This window comes from Fukomys damarensis, unplaced genomic scaffold (assembly GCF_012274545.1).
Source record: "Fukomys damarensis isolate Sample0158 unplaced genomic scaffold, DMR_v1.0_HiC HiC_scaffold_2, whole genome shotgun sequence".
Lineage (NCBI taxonomy): Eukaryota > Metazoa > Chordata > Mammalia > Rodentia > Bathyergidae > Fukomys > Fukomys damarensis.
Window position 1 is genome coordinate 21,824,291 of NW_022900914.1, and position 24,078 is coordinate 21,848,368.

A 24,078-nucleotide genomic window follows, 5' to 3' on the forward strand; every position below is an offset into this window, starting at 1 on the left:
AATACACTTACTTTATCACTAAAGCAAAATATACCTTTATTTGAAAGCTGTTTTCCCAAACTATGTAACTGTATCTATATGTTATAAATGTAGTATAACCAAAATATTGGTTCATAACTCCATTATGCTTGAAATCCACATTCACATTGACAATTATTAACATTTGCTCAGCACATTCATAAGATTATTAAAAATGTAGCCATTAGGCCTGAGTCCTTTGAGGCGCATGTACAAAATTAGAAAACTCTTTAAGTATTCAGTCAAATACTACATTAGCAATATTACTGATGAAAAAAAAATGCCAGTGGGGCGCCATCCATTACAAGTTAGTCAAAATGGAAAACTTGCCAGTGATCTTCCAACCATTGGGGAATGTGCTATTACAGATAATACTAAGTTTTTCCTCCACTTATTCTATTGTCATTATTTCCTAAAGGAAATTTCAGAATGATTACATTCATGATGAGGAGCTACATTTTTAAAAAATCCATGGTAAGATTTTGTGCTTAGGAGCCTCTGGTTCAACCAGAACTGTTCTTTAGAAGAGAACAAGAGGAAGATTCCTTGTGCCTCTCAGAGGGTAACTGCCGAGCGAGGCCTGCTCATGGTCATCTCTGTGTACCACACAGGGCCCTGCAGAGCAGTGACACTCACTGGGCAGATGTTCCTACTCTGTGCACACAAAAGATAAAGATAAAACAACAGACATCAAACATCTCCTGGGGCAATGCTGCAGATTACCCACTAAGGCTTTTTAGAATACTCCCCCCACCACACCATAGCAATTCAGTGACACCTGCCCTGTGTGTAAGTACCAAGGAAAGACGCAGGCATCAGAACTTCCAGGATGGTCCCCAGCTCACTATGATGGATCCCCAAGGCAGGCAGAGTGAGGAACTGAGACAGAAAGCTCCTTATCCATACCCTCTGCCATCCTCCCACTACTCCTAGAATACATGAGTTTAAGAAGCTCAAGGTCCCAGCCTGGGCTACATAGAGAGTTGAAGGCCAGCCTTGATTACATAGCAAGACCCTGACTCAAAAAAGAAAAACAAAACAAAACAAAACAAAAAGAAGCCCAACCTCAAGAAATAAGGAGGCATTAAAATAAACCAAGCAACAGAAACAAATCATCTTCTATCTCTTACGTCTGTGTCTGTATCTTTAGGCAAGTGAACACAAACTCAAATTATCTTGGGTTAATGAAGAGAACCAGCTTAATAGACTTAGAAACCATGAAATGTATATCAATTAAAGTGCTTTATAAAACCATCAGCAAGAGCTTCTGTGGCTTCAACTTGATTAGTGTCTTGTGGAGATTTAGAAACTCGCTTCAACAAGATGCATCTCCTGACACTGACAGTAACAAAATCTTTCCATCTGTTCATTAAAACACATTGTTAGAATCTAACACCCTCTCTCTCTCTTACACACACACACACACACACACACACACACACAAAGACAACTCCTTTAACTGGGAATAGAAGGAAACTTCCTCACCTGACAAAGGGCATCTATGGAAAAACCCATAGTTCACATCATACTTAATGGTGAAAGACTAGGTGCTTTCCCCTTAATAAACAGGAATAAAGGGCCAGGGATTTTGCTTAGTGTTTCTGCCACCTGCCTCACAAGCACAAGGTCCCAAGTTTGATCCCAGGTACAAAAAAAAAAAAAACAGGAATAAGACCAGGATGTCCACTCTTAACACTTCTATTTGTCACTGTACTGGAAGTCCAAACCAGAACTATGAGGCAAGAGAGGAAGAAATAAAAAAATCCAGATTGGAAAGAAAAAGGTGCAAATAATGTGATCATGTATATCACTATACACAAATCAGCTATATTTTTAAACCCCAGTAATGAATAACTTGAAAATGAAATTAAGAAAACAATTCCATCTACAATGTCAAAAAGAATAAAACCCCTAGGAATAAATTAAACCAAAGAAGAGCAAAACACACACTGAAAACTATAAAACGCTGTTGAAATAAATGAAAGACTTAAGTAAATGCAAAGACATCACAGATCGTGGATTGGAAGATTTCTAGAATGATAACACTTTCCTAATTCACTTACAAATTCAATGCAATTTCTATCTGATTCCACCTGCCTTTTATAAAGAAAACAGCACACGTTAATCCTGAACTTCATATGAAAACACAAGAGAACAAAAATAACCAAAACAGTCTTGAATAAAGAGATACACTTGCTGATTTCCAAAGTTTCTACAAAGCTAGTCTTCTGTGTGATTCTGGCATAAAAACAGACATATAAATCACTGGAAAGAATGAGAAGTTCAAAAATGAATTCACGTATCTATGGTTAATTCACAAAAGGTAAGTTTCCTTAATTTTTTGTAAGCTAAATCTTTTTAAAAGATTTTGACCCATCATTCTAACTTTCAATTTGAGACGGGGTCTCACTATGTATTTCAGACTGCTCTGGAACTCACTGTGTAGCCCAGGCTGGTCTCAAACTCATAGCAATCCTCCTGTCTCAGCCTCCTGAGTGCTGGAATTACAGGCATGTGCCACCATGCCCAGCTAACTTTCAAATTTTTAAACAAGCCTTCCAAGTGTGTTCAGTATAGTAATAAGCCTTCAGTAGTAAAAATTATTGAATTTAAAAAATATAGATAAGAGCTTTAGCAATTTATCTCAAACCAACAAATCTAAACTTTCCATTTCTGTCCTGCGGGGGGAATGGCTTTCACATGGATCTGAAGGCTAGGTCTCATATCAATTTTACTATTTTGTATTTTACTTCCAAGTATTTCATGAAAAAGTGGTTATAAGATGGACATGGAGGCACATGGCAGCACTCTGGCAGGCTAAGGCAGGAGGATTTCAAATTTGAGCCCTGCCTGGGCAATTTAGTGATTTAGTGAGACCCTGTCACAAAATAAAAAATTAAAAAAGAGGCTAGGAATGGAGCTCAGTGCCAAGGCCTTGGGTTAAATCCCTAGTACCATTCTCCCCACCCAAAAAAGTAGTTATGGTTTAACAAGTAAAACAAGATGTGTATCACACAGGCTACAAAATACTTTACTTTTATTAAGAGTTCAGGATTTTAAATTTATACATATTACATCTCACTAAGGAAATAAAATTTCCCTGTCATCTGAATTGCAGAGAAGGAAACCATAGAATTTTATCAGCATTACAGTATCAAGCTGTGTAAGCTATAGACAAAAAGCAGTATGTTTATTCAATGAATCACTGTATATTAATACAGCAAAAATCACCTGTCATTGTTTTTGCTTCCTTTCTTAAACAAACAAACAAACACTTCAACAACACTCCCTACAATAGCCTTCACTATGGCAAAATTACATAATTAATTTAAAAATAATAGAAATAACCAAAATGGGGGGGGGAGAAGGGAAGAAATCTACCATAATTCAAAAGTATGAGTTTTAGTTCTAATATACTGCAGCATAAATAAGTACAGTAGAATGCCACTTTAGATACAAGTGACATTATAAATCACTTACCCCTGGTAAATGAAAGCCAAGTAATATTCTCTCTAGCTTTTACCCACTAAATATTATTGATGCTTTGACTGTAGTTGGTTCAGTGTTACATAAACCACAGGATTCCCACCAAAGCTACTTAAAATTAGTTTAAGTTACAGTATAAATGCAGATGATCAAATTCAGTTCCCTAAATGTGCAATCAAGTTTACACTAATGGTCAAAAGTTTAAGCATAAGTTAATCACACAACAGGGCAAGAAAATTGTGCTCATGGATGATGTGTCACAAGTCTACACAGAAGGTTCCAAAGCAAATGGGCAATAAACCCTTAGTTCACTCTCAGAGGCAGAACTTGTGCCCATTCCTGAGTGCAGATGGGTTCTGGAACGCAGGAAGCAAAACACCATATGAATGCACCCCTGACCAAACTGGAACTTTCCCAGAACATTCCATTAAAGCTTCAACCCATGTTACTGCCTACTCAGCCATAGTATTCTCAGCCTGGCTCTTAATGTAGTAATAACTAGGAGATGCCTGTCCTTATATATATATATATACATGAATGTGTACACGACTTATATTTTAAATTCTATTAAGGAGCTGGTGAGGTAGCTCAGCGGCACCTGACTATGAGGCAAAAGTCCCTTGCATTGATCCCAGCAATGAGGGTGGGTGAAAAGAGCACTGAGAAAAAAGAAAAATTGTATCAAAAATCTGCATTCCTTATGTACTGCACTGGTTCCAAGTCTTCTTTCCTGACATCTATGGCTTCTAAAAACAATACTTGTTTTTTAATTAAAGTTAAGCAGGGGAGTTATAAGTCCCAAATGAAAAGGAAATACATCCAAAGAATACTGAGTTTGGAAATCAGGTTTCTAGGGCCTAAATGGACACCAGCATGACCATGCCTGAATCATAACCCAGTGGAAGCAAATGTCCATAACTGCTAAGACTTAAATGCAAAAAACAGAAAGGTAGATCAGAAGGTATCTGGGATCCCAGATGAGCTCCAACATCCTATGTCTCTTAACATCTTTAGACCAGGTTTGATTGTTTTATTAGATTGTTTACTGCATACTACAAAGGATGCACATTCATGTGGGGTCAGAGAACTCTGGAAATATTCTGTGAAGCTATCCATTAAGTTTGAGGTTACAAAGCTTAAAAGTAAAACAGAACTAGGTGTTTTTATTTTCATTTCTATAAAAAAGGGGTCGAGCGTGGTGGCACATTCCTGTAATCCCAGCACTTGGGAGGCTGAAGCAAGAGAATTGCTGAGAGGTCGAGGCCAGCCTGACCTACAAAGTGAAAACCTGTCTCAAAAGGAAAAACAAGGTGTTTCAAGCCGATGGAAAAAAAAATTCTTCAAACACCAACATTAAACCTAATCCCATCTCCTCCTCTACCAGATCATAGGAGACCTAGGGAAGTTATTTGCAAAAATACTTAAAAGAGGAAACATTATTCTGACTTACTGACAGTCACTACAAACGAATATATTTTAATACTTTTAAAAAAGAATATATAAGGGCCGGGGATTTAGCTCAGCGGTTCGGTGGCCTGCCTTGCAAGGGCAAGGACCCGAGTTCAATCCCCGGTACCCCCCCCAAAAAAAAAAAGAAAGAAAGAAAGAATGTATAGAGCCAGGGATTTAACTGAGTGGCACTGCACCTGCCTCACAAACCCAAATTCAATCCCTGGTATCCACCCAAAAAGAGAGAATGTATAGGCAGGCATGAAAGTACACGCCTATAATCCCAGCACTACTAAGGCTGAAGAAGGACCACAAATTTGAGCCCAACCTGGGTATCTTAGCAACTTAATAATACCCCATCTCAAAAAATAAAAGCAGGGGAGACAGACACGTGAACTGAGGATGTAGCTCAGAGTTCAGCATGAAGGCCTGGGTTCAACCCCCAGTCCTTCAAAAAAGAAGGAAGGAAGAAATGATTGGTAAGTTTACAGGTACAGAGATCAAATGCCACAACAATTTCAACCAGCAACCTGAACTGACAACACAGTATTAAAAGAATAAGGTTTTGAATTATTACAGTTAAGGTTTTGGATGTGTTCACGTTCATACATATTCCCTGATCTTGTTTTTCTAATCTCCAAAAATTCCATTTTAGAGAATATAAATCAAGTTACATATAAGATCCAATCATGTGTGCTCAGGTATGGTAAAATCAAAAAATAAAGATTTGAGCTTCTTTCCTCTTTGGGTATTCCACTTTAGGACAGTAACTGAATTGCTGTTACTGACATAAATCCTGATCTAAGTATCTCTCTTCCCACTGATCTAAGTATTTCTGCCATGAAGACTGAAGAAGAAACCCTAAGAGGTTTCTAAAGGAAAAAAGATTTTTTTTTTAAAGCAGTAACATTCTGGGAAATGTTACATCTCATAAGAAAATGTCTCTGTCCCTAGAAAGGTATATCATCCATGACAACAAAATTCTGACATAGAGTTTTCCATTTATGAATGAAACTATCATGTCTCAGCCTTCTCCTTTATAAATGGGTGGCTGAACTAACATTAACATTTACTAGCGTGATTTTTTAAATGAAAATGAGCCTGTGAAAGGCTGACATCAGTGACAAGCGAGTTCTCACCTGCTACCTAAATGTGCACAGGCCTACGAACCTCCTTGCCTCTTCTCACGTCAGTCAGCAGTTTGTGCTCAAGTGTGCAACAGCCATTGTGAGGTGTGGACGCGCTGTATGGAGAACATCCCAGCTCTCTACACTGACCATTTACTTGGGAAGGTAAAATACAGGAAGGGTTCCTGGTGTGCTGCCATTTCCATGTTTATCTGCATGATTCACAAAGCCTTAACTCAAACAGGTACAAATAAACACATCCATGCCATGGATTTCAGTTATATTAAAATACAACAAATACAAAATAAATTAACAGAATTTGAGTATGTAAAAAATAGCGCAGCAGTGAGTAGTACTGGGGAAGATGAGGTCAGATGAAGACACTGCCCCATCCTTCCACTCGTGTGAACTAGCTGATGGCTGATACTCCCTTAATGAACACTCTTGGTGACCCTCTCTTTGATAAGTATATCCAAGTTTTCTGTCCCGTCCACCATTCCCAGCCCATCTCTGGTAAATATGCAGTGTACACACTAAATTATTCCTGAACCTGTGACTTTAATGTTTTGGGGGGTGGGTACTGGGGATCGAACTCAGGACCTTACACTTGCAAGGCAGGTGAAAGCACCACAAAGCTAAAGCCCAGCCCTGTGACTTCTAATTTTTTATGTTTATAAATGACTTCTCTATAGCAATTGGTCAAAAAAGCGAAATTCTAATTCATACTGCTAAAATTTAGCACTGAACAATCATCACTTGTGCATTATCTAGTACTAATAATCTAGTCAGATTAATACAGCATATTACTCAATATTCTCACAAGAAGAGGTTTAGTGTAGCTGTGATTCACAATAGTGAAGATCAGATCAAATAATTATGTATTCATTGCTTTTGGCTGGCTTAAAATTGACTTAGCTACAGAGCAACTAAGAGTACAATAACATTTCTTTTTTAATGATAATCCAGTGACAACATGTCAGTATGACTTTGGTATCAAGAGGTTATAGAAATATCCTTTCACCTGGTCTTCTTAAATTCGTGGAGTTTGGAGGAAAGTTAAAAGCAGAAGAAGAAATAGGGGTTGCAATACTGACACTATCGACCTGTTTCTGTTATTTTCATGTTGGAAATGTTGTTGTTTGGACAGCCGAATGTTAGGATGACTATCACCTAGTAACAGCGGTGAATTATGACATTATCTAACACAAAGCTAAACAGTACAAACTCTCTTCCCTCTTTTTTGAAGTTATTTCTCTAAAGAGATAAAAGAAATCCAAAATGGAAGCAAGAGAACGTACTCAAGCCTCCATGAAGTTATGTGGTAAGGTGAGTAACAGGCAGAAAAATACAGCAGAGGCTAGAGAAGCATGGGAAAGTTTTTTCAAGTGACATTCTCACTTGTATGTAGCTCTATTATGCAGTTTAAATTTTGGCCAAATTTTTAAAGTATTTGTTAAACAGTTCTTGCATGTGACATATGTTTCCAGAATACTTCTGACATTGATACGAGAAATTATAAAACATTTAGAAATGAAAATGTGAGTCTCAAAAATAACACTGAAGTTCCAAGCTTCTTCTGAATTCATTAAGATGGAAAACATTTGGAAAATAGAATCATTCTGCTTTAAAGTGTTCAAATAATGTACTTTAAAAAAAAAAAACAGAAATGTGTAATTGTTCAAGGCAAGGAAGAGATCGGTCTAAATAAAATTAGACCCTAAAGTTTCCTCTAGGAGTTGTTACTCTTCCTTTGCAGTCTCCGTCCCTATTTATTCCAAAGTAAATGAACTGTTTTACCCCTTCAGCTGGGAAGGATAATTTTTACCCTACCAAGATGACAGTGCCTCTGCAGTGCTCACCCAACAAGAAACACATGAATATGAAGTAGCGGCAACTCTCTCTCTCAAACGCAGTGTATGCAAGAATTGATTTGCAAAGCATTAATTCAGGAACTCAGCAGAGAGGGTCCTACTGTATCTGGCTGATCTAAACTTGAGCTCATGGTAACACTGCACGAAGCTATGGTAGATGAAAGTGATAGGTAATGCCAACAGAACAATCCCACTGACAACACAAACTCCTCCAAGAATCCTTCCAGGCACTGTGATAGGATACATATCTCCATAGCCAACTGTAGTCATAGAGATAATCACCCACCAGCAGGCAGCGGGGATGCTGGCGAAGTCCTTGTTGGATGTTTCCAGGTCCAACCCATGTTCAAGAAGCTGAGAAAGTGCACTAAAGATTGCCATGGCAACACAAATGAAGACAAGCAACATAACCATCTCTCGGTAACATCGTTTGAGAGTCAAACCAAGTGTCTGAAGACCAATGAAGTGACGGGCAAGCTTAATCACCCAAAAAATCCTCATCATCCTGAGCACCCTCAAGGTGACTCCGGCCCGCTGCAGCTGGGAGTTCTCGCCTGTAAATACTGTCATTAGTACGGAGATGTAATATGGCGTGATTGCCAGTAAATCAATGATGTTCAGGGGTCTCTTGACAAACTCACACTTGTTTTTGGAGACGATGAACCTCACAATGCACTCCGCAGTGAACCAACCTATGCAGATAGCTTCAATTATCCTGTCAAGAGAACAAAAGATGGATCAATCATTTTATTTTTAAGCATTTTAATAGCTCTTAGATTTCTTCACATAGTACTATACTGACATAGTAATTCAGTTACTTTTTCAGGAAACACAAAGAACAGACAGCATCACCAACATCATTAGACCTACCAGGACACAACAGAACAACAAATATAGTTCAGATGAGAACTGAGCTTGACAAAGCTCTTACTTATAATATACTGCAGATAACACCATTAAAATGATTTTTTTAAATTGTCACTAATATTTCAAGAAAAATCTTATTTAGTGGTTTGAAATTAACTTCAGCTGAGCTAGCCACAAAGTGAAATTTCACGTACTCCTGTAGGACAGCGCCTCTCAACTGTGGCATCAGTTATGAAGGGGATTAGAGGACTTTGTTCCTGCTGACAGTGGACATGCTCATTTGGATGATGTATTCTTGATAAATTAGAATAGATGCAAGACGATTTCCTAAGAGTGACTCTTCCTTTCTTTTCCAAGGCTGGTGTGGAAGACATTGGAGCTCAGGGAGCTTTCTGGGCACTGCACAATGCCCTCAGCAAGCAGAGCTTGGGTCCCACCCTCCCCCTCAAGTCCAGAGTGGAAAGAAGGCTGAGGATTCCCAACACTGGAGCAAACCCCCAGCAGGTTCTTCCCAAGGACCACAACTACTTCCTTTTCTCTAATTATTTGTATGTAGCATATGTTTTTAAAATAAGACCATATTTTGCCTACAGCTATATTTACCAACCTTTCCACCTCACTGTACACACTAGAGATAATAAATATTTACACAGCACACAGGAAGGAGGCAAGGAGCAGGACTTCTGAAGCAGAAGCCACCATCTTGGGGCCACTGCCATGCACTCTGTAAGGCTGAGGAATCAGGTCTCAGCACACTACTTAGGGACCCCTTACCTACAGTGAGAGATGATTCAAAGGGAACTGTAATTAATCTAAATATTTTAAATTCTCAGTTAATATATCTTCATTTTTTCCACCTAATTCTTTAATACCTAGACTCAAACATGAGAAGTCCGATGGAGAGATGCAAAAGTCACAGTAAAGAATTATTCAAAGTGCATTGCACAGAACCCAAGTTGCACTGGACATTATTCTGGGAAGTAAGGAAATACAATTAACCAAGTTTCCTTGTTATTGGGCTTTACAGGGCCATAAAGATTAACTTTGTTTATTTTGTTAATTTCTATTTATTTTTAAAATAGGTATTCATTCACATAGTTCATATCTATAAATATAAAAAACTCTATAAAGGTTTTTAAAAACTCCATAAGGGTTTAAAAAAAGGAATTTCCTACCAGTGCAACCAGAGCCTCTTTGTTTCTTGGTTTTTTGTTTTTTGTTTTTTTTTTTTGACACAGGGTCTCACTATGTAGTTGAGACTGACCTGGAACTCCCTATGTAGCCCAGGCTGATCTCGAACTCATAGCAATCCTCCTGCCTCAGCCTCCCAAGTGCTGGGATTACAGGCATGCGCCACCATGCCCAGCTACAGCCTCATTTCTTACATAGGTTAACACAGTACTCCATCGAATTTTTTTACTGTGATGTATTTAACCTGATAGATGGTAGGTAGTTTTCAATCTACGATGCCAAAAAGAATGGTGCAATGAATATTCTTACTTCTGTATTATTTCATACTTGTACAAATATATCTGTAGGATAAATCCCAGATCTGGAATTCTGTACTAGATCAAAGGCAAAGATTTTGATAAATCTTGCCAAACTACCCCCACAGAGGTTATACTAAATTACCCTCCCACCAGCAACATATGGCAATGTCTATTTCCCACAGCCTCCCTGTTGTAAAGTACTGAATTTGGAGAGCGCTGCCACTCAGACAGATAAAAAGCACTATCTTACTGGGTGTGGTGGGACATATCTGTAATCCCAGCTTCTCAGGAGCCTGAGGCAGGAGAATCATAGATTCAAGGCCCGCCTGGGCAACTTGGCAAGACCCTGTCATAAAATAAAATGGCCTGGGGATTTAGCTCAGTGGTGCCGCTGCCTACTTCACAAGCACAAGGACCCGAGTTCGAGATCAGACCACATCACTCCAGGCACCACTTCCATAATAAATAAATATATAAATAAAATAAAATAGTCTGGGGCTATAGCTCCCTACAGTGTTAGAACACTCTTGGGTGTTCAGTCATCAGTACCCTAAGAAGGAAGAAAGGAAGGGAAGGAAGAGAGGAAAGGAGGGGGGAAGGAGGGAGGGCAGACAGCATCGTGTCTGGAAGAACGTGGAACATTTTTCCCTATGTGTAAAAAAGTCCTCTCCGCTCACACAGTCTTGAGCCTACTGTAATCTGCTATGATGTTCCTTCAGGGTATGCTGCATCAGTCCATTTTTTCCTTTGCCCTGGGTCTACTGTCCTCTGAAATACAAGTCTTGAAAACTGATCCAGAGGCTTTGTCTAGAAATCTGTTTGTAGCAGCATTCAATAAACTATAGTGTGCACTCTAAATCCTACCTGTTGCCCACCTCCCAATATGAGGTACAATCTAAGAATTTTTTTTTTTAATTTTAATGGTTGGGGAGAAAAATAATTACATCTCATGACATGTGACAATATATGAAATTCACATTTCAGTGGCCATAAATAAAGTTTTACTGGAACTCAGCCATCCTCACATATTTAAACCTTGTTTATGGCTGTTTTTGTTGTTGTTGCTGCTGCTGCTTTGGTTTTTTGAGAAAGGGTCTCACTATGCAGTTCAGGCTGACCTTAAACTCACTATATAGCCCAAGCTGGCCTGGAACTCAAAGCAGTCCTCCTGCCTTAGCCTCCCAGATGCTGAGATTTCAGGCGTGTACCACACAACCAGCTTACATCTGTATTCATGCTAATGATAAAGCTGAGCAGTAATGACAGAGATATCTCTCTGTAAACCTAAAGTATTTGCTGTCTGGCTTTTACAGAAAAAGTTTGCCAACCCCTTTTTTTGTTTGGTACCAGGGATCAAACTCAGGGCCTTGTGTTTTCGAGGTAGGTGGTAGAACCACTGAGCTAAATCCCCATCCCTGCCAACCCCTGATTTAAAGAGATGATTCTCTTTAATGGAGGGGAGAGGGAGGAGGAGAAGGCGGGGAAGAGAGGAAGAAAAAGCTCTCTGTATACCTCTAACTGCCTGTTTGGGATGTCAATATGAGAACTCCTGAGTAAAACTACAGTCTCCAGGTCTCCTGTGTCTTCATACCAGCCCCACAGTTCTGTCAAGAAAGCCCTCATAGGAGAGCTAGGAAAAGAACCCCTCCTCCCCTCAGATCCTACAAATCCTAAAAAGTGACCTTCAGAATCCATAGGATCACAGTGCCAAAATGCCTCTTCGTCACAAGTTCCTCAGGCCATTGGTCACTAGAGCAATAGCCACTGACAGCCAGAAACTAGAAATCAAAATATATTAGTTTCCTGAGGCTGCTATAAAAAAAATTACCACAAATTTCATGCTTGGCAGCTTAAAACTGAGGACTAGAGCACTACAGCACTTCCCTAATGTGTGCAAGGCCTTGGTCTCAGGACTACAAAAAAGCAAAAGAGAAGAGAGACAGAGAAACAAGGAAACAAAAGTTTACTTTTCATACAAGCCAGAATCCAGAAATCCAAAATCAGTATCACTGGGCCAAAAGCAAGGTGGTAACAGGGCCACACACCCTTTAGAAGCACTATTCCTAGCTTCCTGCTCCAGCTACTGGTGACCCGGGCCACATCACTCCAGGCACCACTTCCATAATCCACTGTCCCCCTTTTCCGTGTCTATGAAACTCCCCTGCCTCCTCCCTACAAGGGTACATGCTATGACAGCACTAGGACCTACTGGGATAATCCAGGAATAACCCCACCACCTGAAGATTAATTTAATCACATCTACAACATTCTTCGTCCTCCAGGGTTGGAAACTGAACCCAGGGCCTTGCACGTGCCAAACAAGCACACTCTCCTTTTTCTATACAGAGCAATATTCACCAGTTCCAGGGATCAGGGCCTTGACATCTTTTTCTGAGTGAGGGCAGTACTTTCAGCCTTTCACACAGTCACCAGAAGGATAGGTCTCACAGTAAAAGTAACCTACCCTACTGCATGTAAGGAGAAGACCAGCAGATGAAATACCAGCTGACCCCACAAACTCTCTGCTGCCTTCTTTGCTATTATTCTTATAGACCTTGTGGCTGGAAGCAGTTCCCCTGTCCCCACCAGACTAACAATAAAAGCTACTACGGTGTCCTCCATAATCAGAGGCTGAGAAAACTGGAAAAGTCAAAAAACTTGGTAGGCTTACAGAATTAGAAGCTATGATTTTCCAAGGCACAGTTTTAATAAACATAACACCATACATCATGGTAATGCTCATCAAATACCGTATGTGTTGCCCATCTTTCCACCCTCCCTTAACAGTTAGAGTCATGTGACCAGTTCTGACCAATGGGCAAAGAGTAAAATGACTAACAATTCTGGGCAGAAGCATAGGAGAGTGGGTGTGAGTTCAATGCCTCGCCATGGCAACCTGGAAGGCACTATTCTAAATGGTCTGCTGTAAGATGATGGAGGCCCTATCAGCCCAAGTCCTTGAGTGACTTGCAGAACAGAGCAAGACATTTTTTTCTCTCAACCAGACTTGACATGATATGTGAACCAGAAAGAAATCTTCGTTGTGTTAAGCCACTGAGATTTCCAAGTTGCTTGCAATTCTAGGTAATCAAATGGTAAATACAGTGAATAGTAAATTGTACAGGCAGACGGTACAGCAGGAGCATAGGATAGTATAGGTCAATGGTCCCTAATCGAAAAACCCAAAATCTGAAATATTCCAAACTGAAACTCTGAGTGTTGACATACACGACAGGTGACAGTCAAAACACAGGTACATTAAAAATACTGTGTAAAATTACCTTCAGGCTATGTCTACTAGTTATATATAAAACATAAATGATTTTGTGTTTAGATTTGTATACTATCCCCAAGGTGTCTCATTATGTGTGTGCAAATATTCCAAAATTTTAAAACTATCACAAATCTGAAGCATTTCTAGTCCCAAGCATTTTAATAAAAAGATACTCGATGCATAATAGTAACAGTTTTCTCACACTGGCATTTGGACAGAGTATACCAGGTCTCTCTAGCTAATATAACTGTCTCCTCTCTAGCCAGATGTAAGTGCTGTCAAGAGGCTCCAGGGCCTTCCTGTCTGCACAACAAACTCACCTATCGAGTGGCAGAGTTGTGTGAGTTTTCCTTCCAAGGGCTCAGCCAGCCCTAAAATCCTAAGACTCTATTAATTTCAGAAGGGTAAAACTTTTAATTGTGCCAAAGATACCAGAACATTTTCTGTCTAATTATTTCTACCAGCAGCCAAAGCTGTTCAAATTAAAAAGGAGGAAAATCAAATGATGTGGAATAATCTCTCAGTAAAGGGACTTCAAAGAAGTAGGCTTATCTGTAATGAGGTCCTAGGGGTTCTTTCTGCCCACCCCCAACTCACAGGCAGTTTCTGGAGAACTCACATTGAAGATCTGAATCAGTGAGGAAGCCCAAGCATTACTTTCAAGGATTATGCCAAGTCAGTCTCCAACAACAAACACCACTAAGCCTGCCAAAATCCCCATGTTTCCAAATGGCTCTCTTGCCAATGCCACCAACAACTGCTGGAAAAGTGAGTAGTATTTACTAAGCACTGCAGCAAACAACTGAGCACTCCTGAAGGTTACAGGACTATAAAACAGAAACAGGAAACAAGAACTAAAGAAGATACTGAAACACACCATCTTTCTTAGAAGCCCATTCTGATTGCTTTGGAGATCGAAACACACAGAAGTTTCTGAATCCATGGCTAATAAAAATGTTTACCACCTACTGAGGTCTTGTGGTTGGTTGTGCAGTATGCTAAGCACTTTATTGACATTATTTCATCTGCTCCTTTTCAAGAATTCTGAAGTATGTGTTTCCCCTGATATTTCCACATTACACATGGTGAAAAAGAATGTTAGGTTAACCATCTTTTCCAAAGTCACATACCTAAGAAATTGCTGTATCACAGATAATGAAATCGAGATACGCTAAGAAACATTTGAAAATGCTAATGAGTTTCATGGCAATGCCTGTTGTTAACAGTAAATGGTGTATGTTATCTTGGTCACTGGTTACACTAGTTACAACTGTATCTTTCCAACTGCTGGTTCTTAGCTGTAAAGTGAAACTGACATATTTTTTCAGAAACAAAATATGAGAGTGAAGTACAGCTGTATATATAAGTGCATCCTAGGTTACTGCTATGGTTTGATTATCCCCTCCAAAACTCAAGTCGAGATTTAATTGCCATTGCAGCAGCACCACGACATGACTGGGTCATGAGGGCCTGGTCCTCATGAATGGTTTAATGCTGGTATTGAGGGAGTGTGTTAGTTATCTCAAGAGTGGGTTCCTGATGAAAAGCTAAAGGCAGCCCAATTTTCCGTCTCGGAGATGCTTGCTGACCTTTCTGTCAGGCCGTGATGCATCATGAAATTGCCAGACGCCTGTACTATGCTGACTTCCCAGCCTCAAGATCTCTGCATAAACTTTTTATCTCTTGTTTATAAGTAACCCATCTCATATTCTGTAGTAACAGCAGAAAATGGACTATGACAGTTCAGATGTTAAAAATATCCTTTCTGTAGGAAAGGTCCTGGAGGACCTCAACAATAGCTCACAATCTTCAGTCATTGCTAATTACTGGCTTATCCCTCACCACAGAAGGCGTTCATAGGAGCAACTCAGAGCTTTACAAACAGGCTATAAAGGGGAGCAAATGCTATTTGCAATAATCAGTATCTGTCTCCATGCTACCCACCTGCCAAAAAAAAAGACCAGGATAGGACACAAGAGGCCATTAATTATGCCGTGCAACATACAGAGCAGGGCCCTCCGGGTGTGCTCTTTTCATCTTTTCCCCCAACTTTTTATTATGAAAACATTCAAAACAGAGCAGATTCATCAGTATTTTAAATATACTATACTCGCTTATCACCAAGTCATCCCTTTATCCATCCATGAATCAAAATAAACTGCAGACAGGAGTTCATGTCCATCTAAAACAAAAGTACATATCATTAACCAGGATTCAGCATTTGATTACATTTTTCTCTTGATATAAACTTTATAATGCCAGGTGTGGTGTCGCATGCCTGAAATCCCAGCGCTCAGAAATCTGAGGAAGACGGCTGAGAGTTCAAGGCCAGCCCGGGCTACACAGCCTGAATTATAGCGTGAGATCTTGTCCACCCAAAAAAAACAAAACCAAAAAAAAAAAAAAAAAAAAAAAAAAAAAAAAAAAAAAAAAAAAAAAAAAAAAAAAAAAAAAAAAAAAAAAAAAAAAAAAAAAGCCTTTCTCTACAACAGAATGTATAAACTTTAGGCATATATTCACTGAGGAGTGTTGACAAATGCATAACTTCCATAACCCACACTCCTGTGGAGACATATGGTATTCACATCACTGCAGGGAGTTCTCTGCCTTATTCATTTCTTCAGCTCCTGCCTTCACTTCCCAAATTCACCAGTAACTCAGCAAGTGCTCAACAAATGTTTGTCCAGTACAATGCAAGTGACTTTGATTGAATGTGAAGGCCAGAGATGGCCACTCACGAGCCATGGTGGGATATAAAAGGATACATCTGCTATGCAAACCAATATAGAAGTTCCTCAAACATTAAACTCATACAAGCCAGCAATTTCACTTCTGGGTATGTAGCCAAAAGAATTGAAAGCAGGCTCTTAAGAAATATTTGCAGGCTGGGAGAAATCCAGAGGATCATCAATACCTACCTGGAGAACCTGTACTCTAATAAAATAGAAAACAGAAGAAATGGACAGATTCCTAGATATATGTGAACTACCAAAGTTGAATGGAGTAGATAAAAAAAATTCTAAACACCCCAATTACAATCAGTGAAGTTGAAAACATAATTTAAAATGTACCAACAAAGAAAAGCCCAGGTCCTGATGGCTTCACTGCTGAATTCTACAAAACATTTAGAGACTATTGCTACTACTCTTTAAATTTTTCAATGAAATTGAAAGGAAAGCAATATTTCCAAATTCATTCCTGGAAGCAAGTGTTACTTTTGATTCCAAAACCAGGGAAAGACCCAACCAAAAGAGAGAACTACAGGCCAATCTCCCTAATGAATGTAGATGTAAAAGTCCTCAAAAAGATACTGGCAAACAGAATACAGAGGGTCATCAAGAAGATCATACACCCTGACCAAGTCGGGTCTATTCCAGGGATGCAAGGACGATGGTTCAACACACCTAAGTCAATAAATGTAATATTGACAGAGCTAAGGACAAAACCATATCATCTCAATAGATGCAAAAAAAGCATTCAACACAATTCAACACCCATTCATGATTTAAAAAATCTGCAGAAAATTGGAATAGATCATCTTTATCTCAACTTGATAAATGCTATTTATGAAAAACCAACAGCCAGCATCATACTAAATGGTCAAAAATGAAAAACCTTCATGCTAAAATCAAGGAAAAGACAAGGTTGTCTACTATCACCACTCCGGTTCAATATAGTTCTGGAAACACCAAAAACTAGACAAGATAAAGAAATAAAAGCAATAAAGATAGGAAAGGAAGAAGTTAAACTGTCATTATTTGCTGATAATATGATACTCTTCATAAAAGAGTATCAAAAATCTTTGCCAAAAGACTTCTGGACTTAATTAACAGATTCAGTGAAGTAGCTGGATACAAGATCAACACTCAAAAATCAATAGCCTTCTTGTACACAAATAACAGACTCACTGAGAAATTATGGAAACAATTCCCTTCACAATAGCATCCAAAAAAATGAAATATCTAGGAATCAATCTAACGAAGGAAGCAAAAGACCTCTACACTGAAAACTACAGCACTCCAAAAAAAGAGATCCAAGAGGATATAAGAAAATGGAAAGACATCCTTGCTCTTGGGTAGGAAGAACCAATACAGTGAAAAATGGCCTTACTTCCAAAATTGCTATGCACATTCAATGCAATCCCGATTGAAATTCCAACACTCTCTTTCACAGAACTAGCGAAAATAATCCAGAAATTCATTTGGAACCAGAAAAGACCTAAAATAGCAAAAGCCATCCTAGGCAACAGAGACATGACAGGGGATTATCACAATTCTCAACTTGAAACTATACTAAAAGCCACTGTGAAAAAAAAAAAAAGGCTTGGTACTGGCACAGAAACAGACCCAAAGATCAGTGGAATAGATTAGAAGATGCAGAAACTACTCCAGACATACTCAGCTACCTCATCTTTGACAAAGGAACAACCATCCTCAGTGGAAGAAAGATAGCCTCTTCAATAAATTATGTTGGCAAAACTGTATTTCAAGCTGCCAAAGATTGAACCTAGACCCCTATCTTTTACCGTGTACTAAACTAAAATCCAAGTGGATTAAAGACCTAAATATTAAAACAGAAACACTAAACTTGCTGGAAGGTAGGTTAGGGTAGAACTCTCGAAGACATTGGCATAGGAAAAAAATTTTATGGACAATCCTCAGTAGCAGGGGAACTAGCACAAAGAATCAACAACTGGGATTTCCTTATTAAAAGCTTCTAGACTTCAAGAGAAACCACCAACAGAGCTGAGACAACCTACAATGTGGGAAAAAAATTTTACCAGCTGTTCCTCAGACAAAGGTCTATTATCTAGAACTCAAAAAAAAAAAAAAAAAATCAGAACCCCTGCCAGATATGAAGACCTGATTCAAAAACGGGCATCTGCAATGAACAGACATTTCTCAGACAAAGAAGTAAAAGCAGCGAATAAATATATGAAAAAATGTTCAACATTACTGGTCAATCAAGAGATGCAGATGAAAACAACACTGAGCACTTTGCCCCAGAAAGAATGGCTGCTATCAAGAAATCAACCAATAACAAATGCTGGCTGGGCTGTGTGGAGAAAGGAACCCTTCTCCATTGTTGGTGGGAGTGCAGACTGGTGCAACCACTGTACAAATCTACATGGAGATACTTCAAAGAGCTAGGATTAGAGGGCCCATTTGACCCAGCTATCCCTCTGCTGGTTATCTTTCCAAAAGAATTAAAAGAACCATACAACAGTGATATATGCACACCCACATTTATAGTGGCACAGTTTGTAATAGCTAAAACTGGGAAACAATCCAACTGTCCATCAACTGAAGACTGGATAAAGATGTGTTTTTTTTATAAAATGGAGTACTACTCAGCCATAAAGAATGAGAAACTAGAGACATTTACAGCTAAATGGATGCATATGCTAAATGGAGGACATACTCTTAAGTGAAATAGGACACATGTGTGTAAATACCAAATAGCTTCTCTGGTGTGAAAAACTAAAGGTGTAAATAAGGTTCAAATTGTATAATTGATAATGTGAAAAATAGGAAGAAAAGGGCTACAGGAGTTGGGGAAGTGGGAAGGGGAGGGGAAGGGAAAGGGAAGAGAAAAATAAAAAAATGGAAACCAAGTGTTTGTAAATAGGGAAGGGTGGAGGGGGTGAAGGGAGGGCAGGGGTATGGGGAAAAAATAACCAAGATACATCATTGTAAAGTTACAGGATCCCAATGATGAATGTAACTGTATTGTATACCTAAAAAGTACCAATAAACTCAATGAAAAAAAAAAAAGAAATATGTGCATGCTGGGGACTTAGCTCAGTGGTGTTTCACCTGCCTTGCAAGCACAAGGTCCTGAGTTAAATCCCCAGTACAGGAAAAAAAGAAAAAAATATATTTGCACATTCATCTTGGTCACTTTCTCATCACTGAGCTCAACGTCTGACACCCACAAACACCTCTTAAAGAAGAGGTTTATTTTTGCTCACATTTCAGTCCATGGCTGGCCAACTCCAAAGAAAAAAACAGCATGGCAGAGGGGCATGGCAGAGGAAAAGATGCTCACTGTGATATTCCTGCCTCAGCATCCTGAGTACAAGGTTCTGGGAGCAGCACTCAGAAGTCTGAGGCAGGAGTATCACAGTGAGTTCCAGGCCAACATGGCCTACATAGCTCAGGACTAGCCTGAACTACAAAGCAAGACCCTGTCTCAAAAAATAAATAAATAAATAAATAAAAAGGAATGCAATTAAACAAGACCAAACTCAGGAGTGCAAACATTAAATCTTGTGGTTCCATGTATGCAAACTGTGATAAGAAAATGTGAATTCAAAAGGGCTTAGGTGGCCCTGCCCCCACAGTATTTCCAGTTGCCCCCTTAAAGCTTCTTTCTTGGGGCACCTCCACTCACATCCTGCAGATCTTTCATGTTCCTGGCTTCTCCAACTTTCTGAAGTCTCCACTGCACTTTTGGCTTCACTCTCACAGCTTTAAGCACAGGGCCCTACTGCCTAGCCTCCTGGGCCTTCTTCTGAAATTTGGGTGGAAGCCTTCCTAAGTCTATGACTTTTTTTTTTTTTTTGGTATGGGGGATAGAACTCAGGACCTTGTGCTTGCAAGTCAGGCAGGGGCACCACTAAACTAAATGCCTACAATTCTTATAGGTTGCATACCTGTAAAATTAGCTCCATGTGGATAATGCCATTGTTTACTGCCAGCTCAAGCAGAACCTGATCCCCCTTGAAACAGCTGTAGCAGATTCTGAGAGCCTGGATAGCTGGATATCAACCAAATCCTAACAAACCAACTCCCTAGCCCACTCTTCTGAAACATACTACTCTAGGGCTCTCTTCTCAAATGAAAGCTTTATAGCTTTGTACCCTTGGGCTTGTGGTGAGTTGGGTCTTGCAGATTCCTCACATACCTTCAAGGAATCCTTCCTATTGTCCAGAAGTAAAATATTTGGCTTTGGGCTGTGGATTTAACTCAGTGGCACCACACCTGCCTGGTGAGCTCAAGGTCCTGAGTTCAATCCCCAGTACACACACACACACACACACACACACACACAAAGGCTTCTTCTCAGCAACCAAGCTCTCCTCCGCCAAAACTTAACAGGCCCCAACTTTACAGAAGTTTCTTTTCTGATGAAACTCAAAAATATTTATTTCACTCAGCTGTGTGATTTGCTTGATTCTCAATGTACAGTTGGCTAAAAGCCACCAGCAGTACCCACGCCACAGCTTCAACATTGGACTGCCTTGAAATTTCCTTTACCAGATTAATTCTACCACCATTTTAATTTCAGTATTCTGCGAAGCCTGAGAACACGAACAAAACATAGACAAATTTTCTGCCAGAACATACACATGGCCTGGAATCCAACTGCCAATGGAGTCTTTGCTTACAATTGAAACTTCTGAGCCCGGTCTTTACTATCTGCCTTTTTATCAGCACTCCAATATCTGAGCTCCAACCAGAATCCAAGCTCAGCTTACAACATTCTAGAGCTGCTTCTCCAGCCAACATCTCCAAACTTTTCCAAACACTTCCCACAAACTAGCTCCGTTGGTTCTGAACCACATGGTCAGGCAGCATCACAGCAAGGTCCTGACTTCTGGTACCAAAATCTGTTTTAGTCACTTTCTCATCATTGAGACACAACACCTGACAGACACAAGGAGCTACAAGGAGGAAAGGTTTATTTTTGCTCACATTTCAGCCCACGGCCAGCCAGCTCCAAAGAAGAAACAACACGGGAGGGGGCATGGCAGAGGACCTCATGACACGTGGGAAGCAGAGAGCAAAGAGAGGAGCTAGGGAGAGAGATACCCATCCAAGGCATGCCCCCAGTGATCCACCTCTAATCAGGTCTCACCTCGTAATAGCAAATCAATTACAGTGCCCCCATAATCCAATTACCTTCCAAAAGTCCCCCTATGAGCTCATGAGGCTCTGGTAAACATCTAGATATAAAATACAACACCCATGTACATAAGAGAACTATTTACAAGTTCCCAGATGTTGGAGCAACCCATACGTCTATTGATGGATAAATATATAAAGAAAATAAATGTGGCATAAATATACAATGCAGTATTAAGCCTTTCAAGGGAAGGGAATCTTGTCACATGCTACAACATGGATAAACCTTGAGGATATTAGGCTAAGACAAGCTAGGCACAAAAGACTGTATGGTTCCACTTATAAGAGGTATCTAAAGTAGACAAATTCACAGAAACAAAGTAAATAGTGGGGCTGGGGGAAAGAAAATTGTTGTTTAATAGATATGGAGCTCTAAGTTTTTCAAGAAAAAGTCTAAAGTTCTCATAATAATGTGAATATATTTAACACTACTCAACTACATAGTTTAAATTGTTAGGATACATTTTATGCTCTGTATTTTTTACCGCTAGATATATACACATATGTGTGTGTGTGTGTGTATATGCATGCATGCAGTGGACAAGATTCAAACTCCACACATCCTTGGAGAATGGAACCTTAATCTTGCACTTAAGATTGCTCAGTCACACTAGGACAATGACAAAAATGCATTTATGTTCTCTCTTTCCTCAAAATATGCAAGGTGATAGTTCTTTGTCCCTAACACAAAGCAGAACCTGAATAAAACTCAGTATTACAGGGGCAACTACAAAAACTAGTAAAGGCACTGGGGATGCGGCTCATCGATAGGGCGCTTTTCTAACACGCTGAGCCTTTGGTTTTAACGTCCAGCACTATGTAAAGTAAAAAAAAACATGTAAAGAGAAAGAAAGTATTAGCAAAATATGGGGTGAGGATATAGTTCAGAATTATAGCACTTATCTAGCAAGCACAAAGCCCTAGGTTCAATTCCTAGTACCACCAAAAAATAACATTTGCTGAAAGCCAAATATTTTTACTAGACAGCTGATTTTTAAAAACTAAAAAAGCTGTGGCCGGGGATTTAGCTCAGTGCTTCTGCCACCTGCCTCGCAAGCACAAGGACCAGAGTTCGATTCCAGTTCCAAAAAAAAGTTGGGCTTGTTGGCGCACACCTACACTATTAGCACTTGGGTAGCTGAGGTAGAGCTCATTTGAGGCCAGTCTGGGTTATTCAGTGAAACCCTGTCTCAAATCTCACCCCACCAAAAAGAAGAAAAAAAAAAAGAAAGCACTAAATGAACTACGAAAACATATGCACCCCCCTAAAAAAGAAAAAAAGAACCAAGATATATCATATAAAGAAACAAATTCCCAATGATGAATGTCACAAGTGCAAGGTACCAAGTTCAATCCTGGTACCAAAAAAAAAAAAACTTATGCCATAAAGCCATGAAAAGGAGTGAGATATCTCACATTCCATGATGCATAACGTACTTTAGGGTGTACGGTTAAGCAAGATGTAGAACAATACACATTGTACTATCTGGAAAGACACTCAAGAAACTTAACATCGACTGCTTGGGGGAGAGGACCCTCAAGCTGATGCAAGCTGAAAACTCACTTTTTACTTATTCCCTTCTGTGATGTTAAATGCTTAACCACATGCACATATTATATTCCCAGTTTAACAACACTTTTTGAAAAAGTAAAAGGCATGCCGTCCAGAAGAGCAATCATCACAATCAAGTTATCAGCAATTTGAATCGACCTGGACCATCATCCCCAAGGTGCCACAAAAGGAAAAGTTGCCCCTTTCTAACTACAGATTTCAGACTTCAATGTGCAAGGCATTTCCAATTACATTTCCAACAAGCAAATAATCATACCATACAATAATACTTGGGGTCACAAAAATCTCCACCAAACTGCACAACATCCACCACATGACCAACGGTCTTTCTTACATCCTTGTAAGAGCTTTCCCTGAAACAATTAGTGAAACAGTGAAAAGGCAGTTTTTGTTCCTAGTTCCTTAATTTACAAGAGGAAAACAGTACATATCATTCATATCCCTTAACCTTCCAACCTACAGCAACGAAAAATATTGAGCATTTACTCAACACCATCTTCCTCTAAAGTTACATATAAAATTTACTTAATTCTCATAACTGTATGTGACAGGTTTTGTTATTATCCTCACCTATAAAAGAAAAAACTGAGACAAAGAAAAGTAATCTGACCATACCACACAGCTAGTAAAGGGCAGATTAATACGCACTTAATGACTATCCCCACTGGAACTTTTTCTTCTCTTCAGCTGTAGTCAATGTACAAGAAGAGATCACAATATATGGTGAATGTTTAAATTTTTAAAATTTATTACAGTAAAGGACACATTGCCATTAATTCCCCTCAAATACCCCTCTTTGCTTCAAACATATCGATCCTGTAGTTTCTGCCACTTTCTTATGTAGTTCTAGAAGGCCTCCCTCATTGAGTGTCTTTATAAAGAGTGAATGCAAGGGCCAGGGATTTAGCTCAGTGGTGCCACTGCCTGCCTCGGAAGCACAAGGTCCCAAGTTCGACCCCTGGTACCAAAAAAAAAAAAAAAAAAAAAAAAAAACACAACCACCCCCGTCACACACA

The 24,078-nt window shown here is 39.4% G+C and overlaps 1 protein-coding gene across 1 annotated transcript in view; it reads right to left on the bottom strand.

The window, feature by feature from the left end:
- Nucleotides 1-6,925: 6,925 nt before the first annotated feature.
- The window catches only part of Kcng3 (potassium voltage-gated channel modifier subfamily G member 3), a 50,769-nt gene continuing 33,616 nt past the window's right edge, over nt 6,926-24,078 (bottom strand). The window contains exon 2 of the mRNA XM_033763790.1: nt 6,926-8,666. Coding sequence (XP_033619681.1) covers nt 8,021-8,666 — 646 coding nt within the window. The 3' untranslated portion in view covers nt 6,926-8,020. The remainder of the gene's footprint in view (nt 8,667-24,078) is intronic.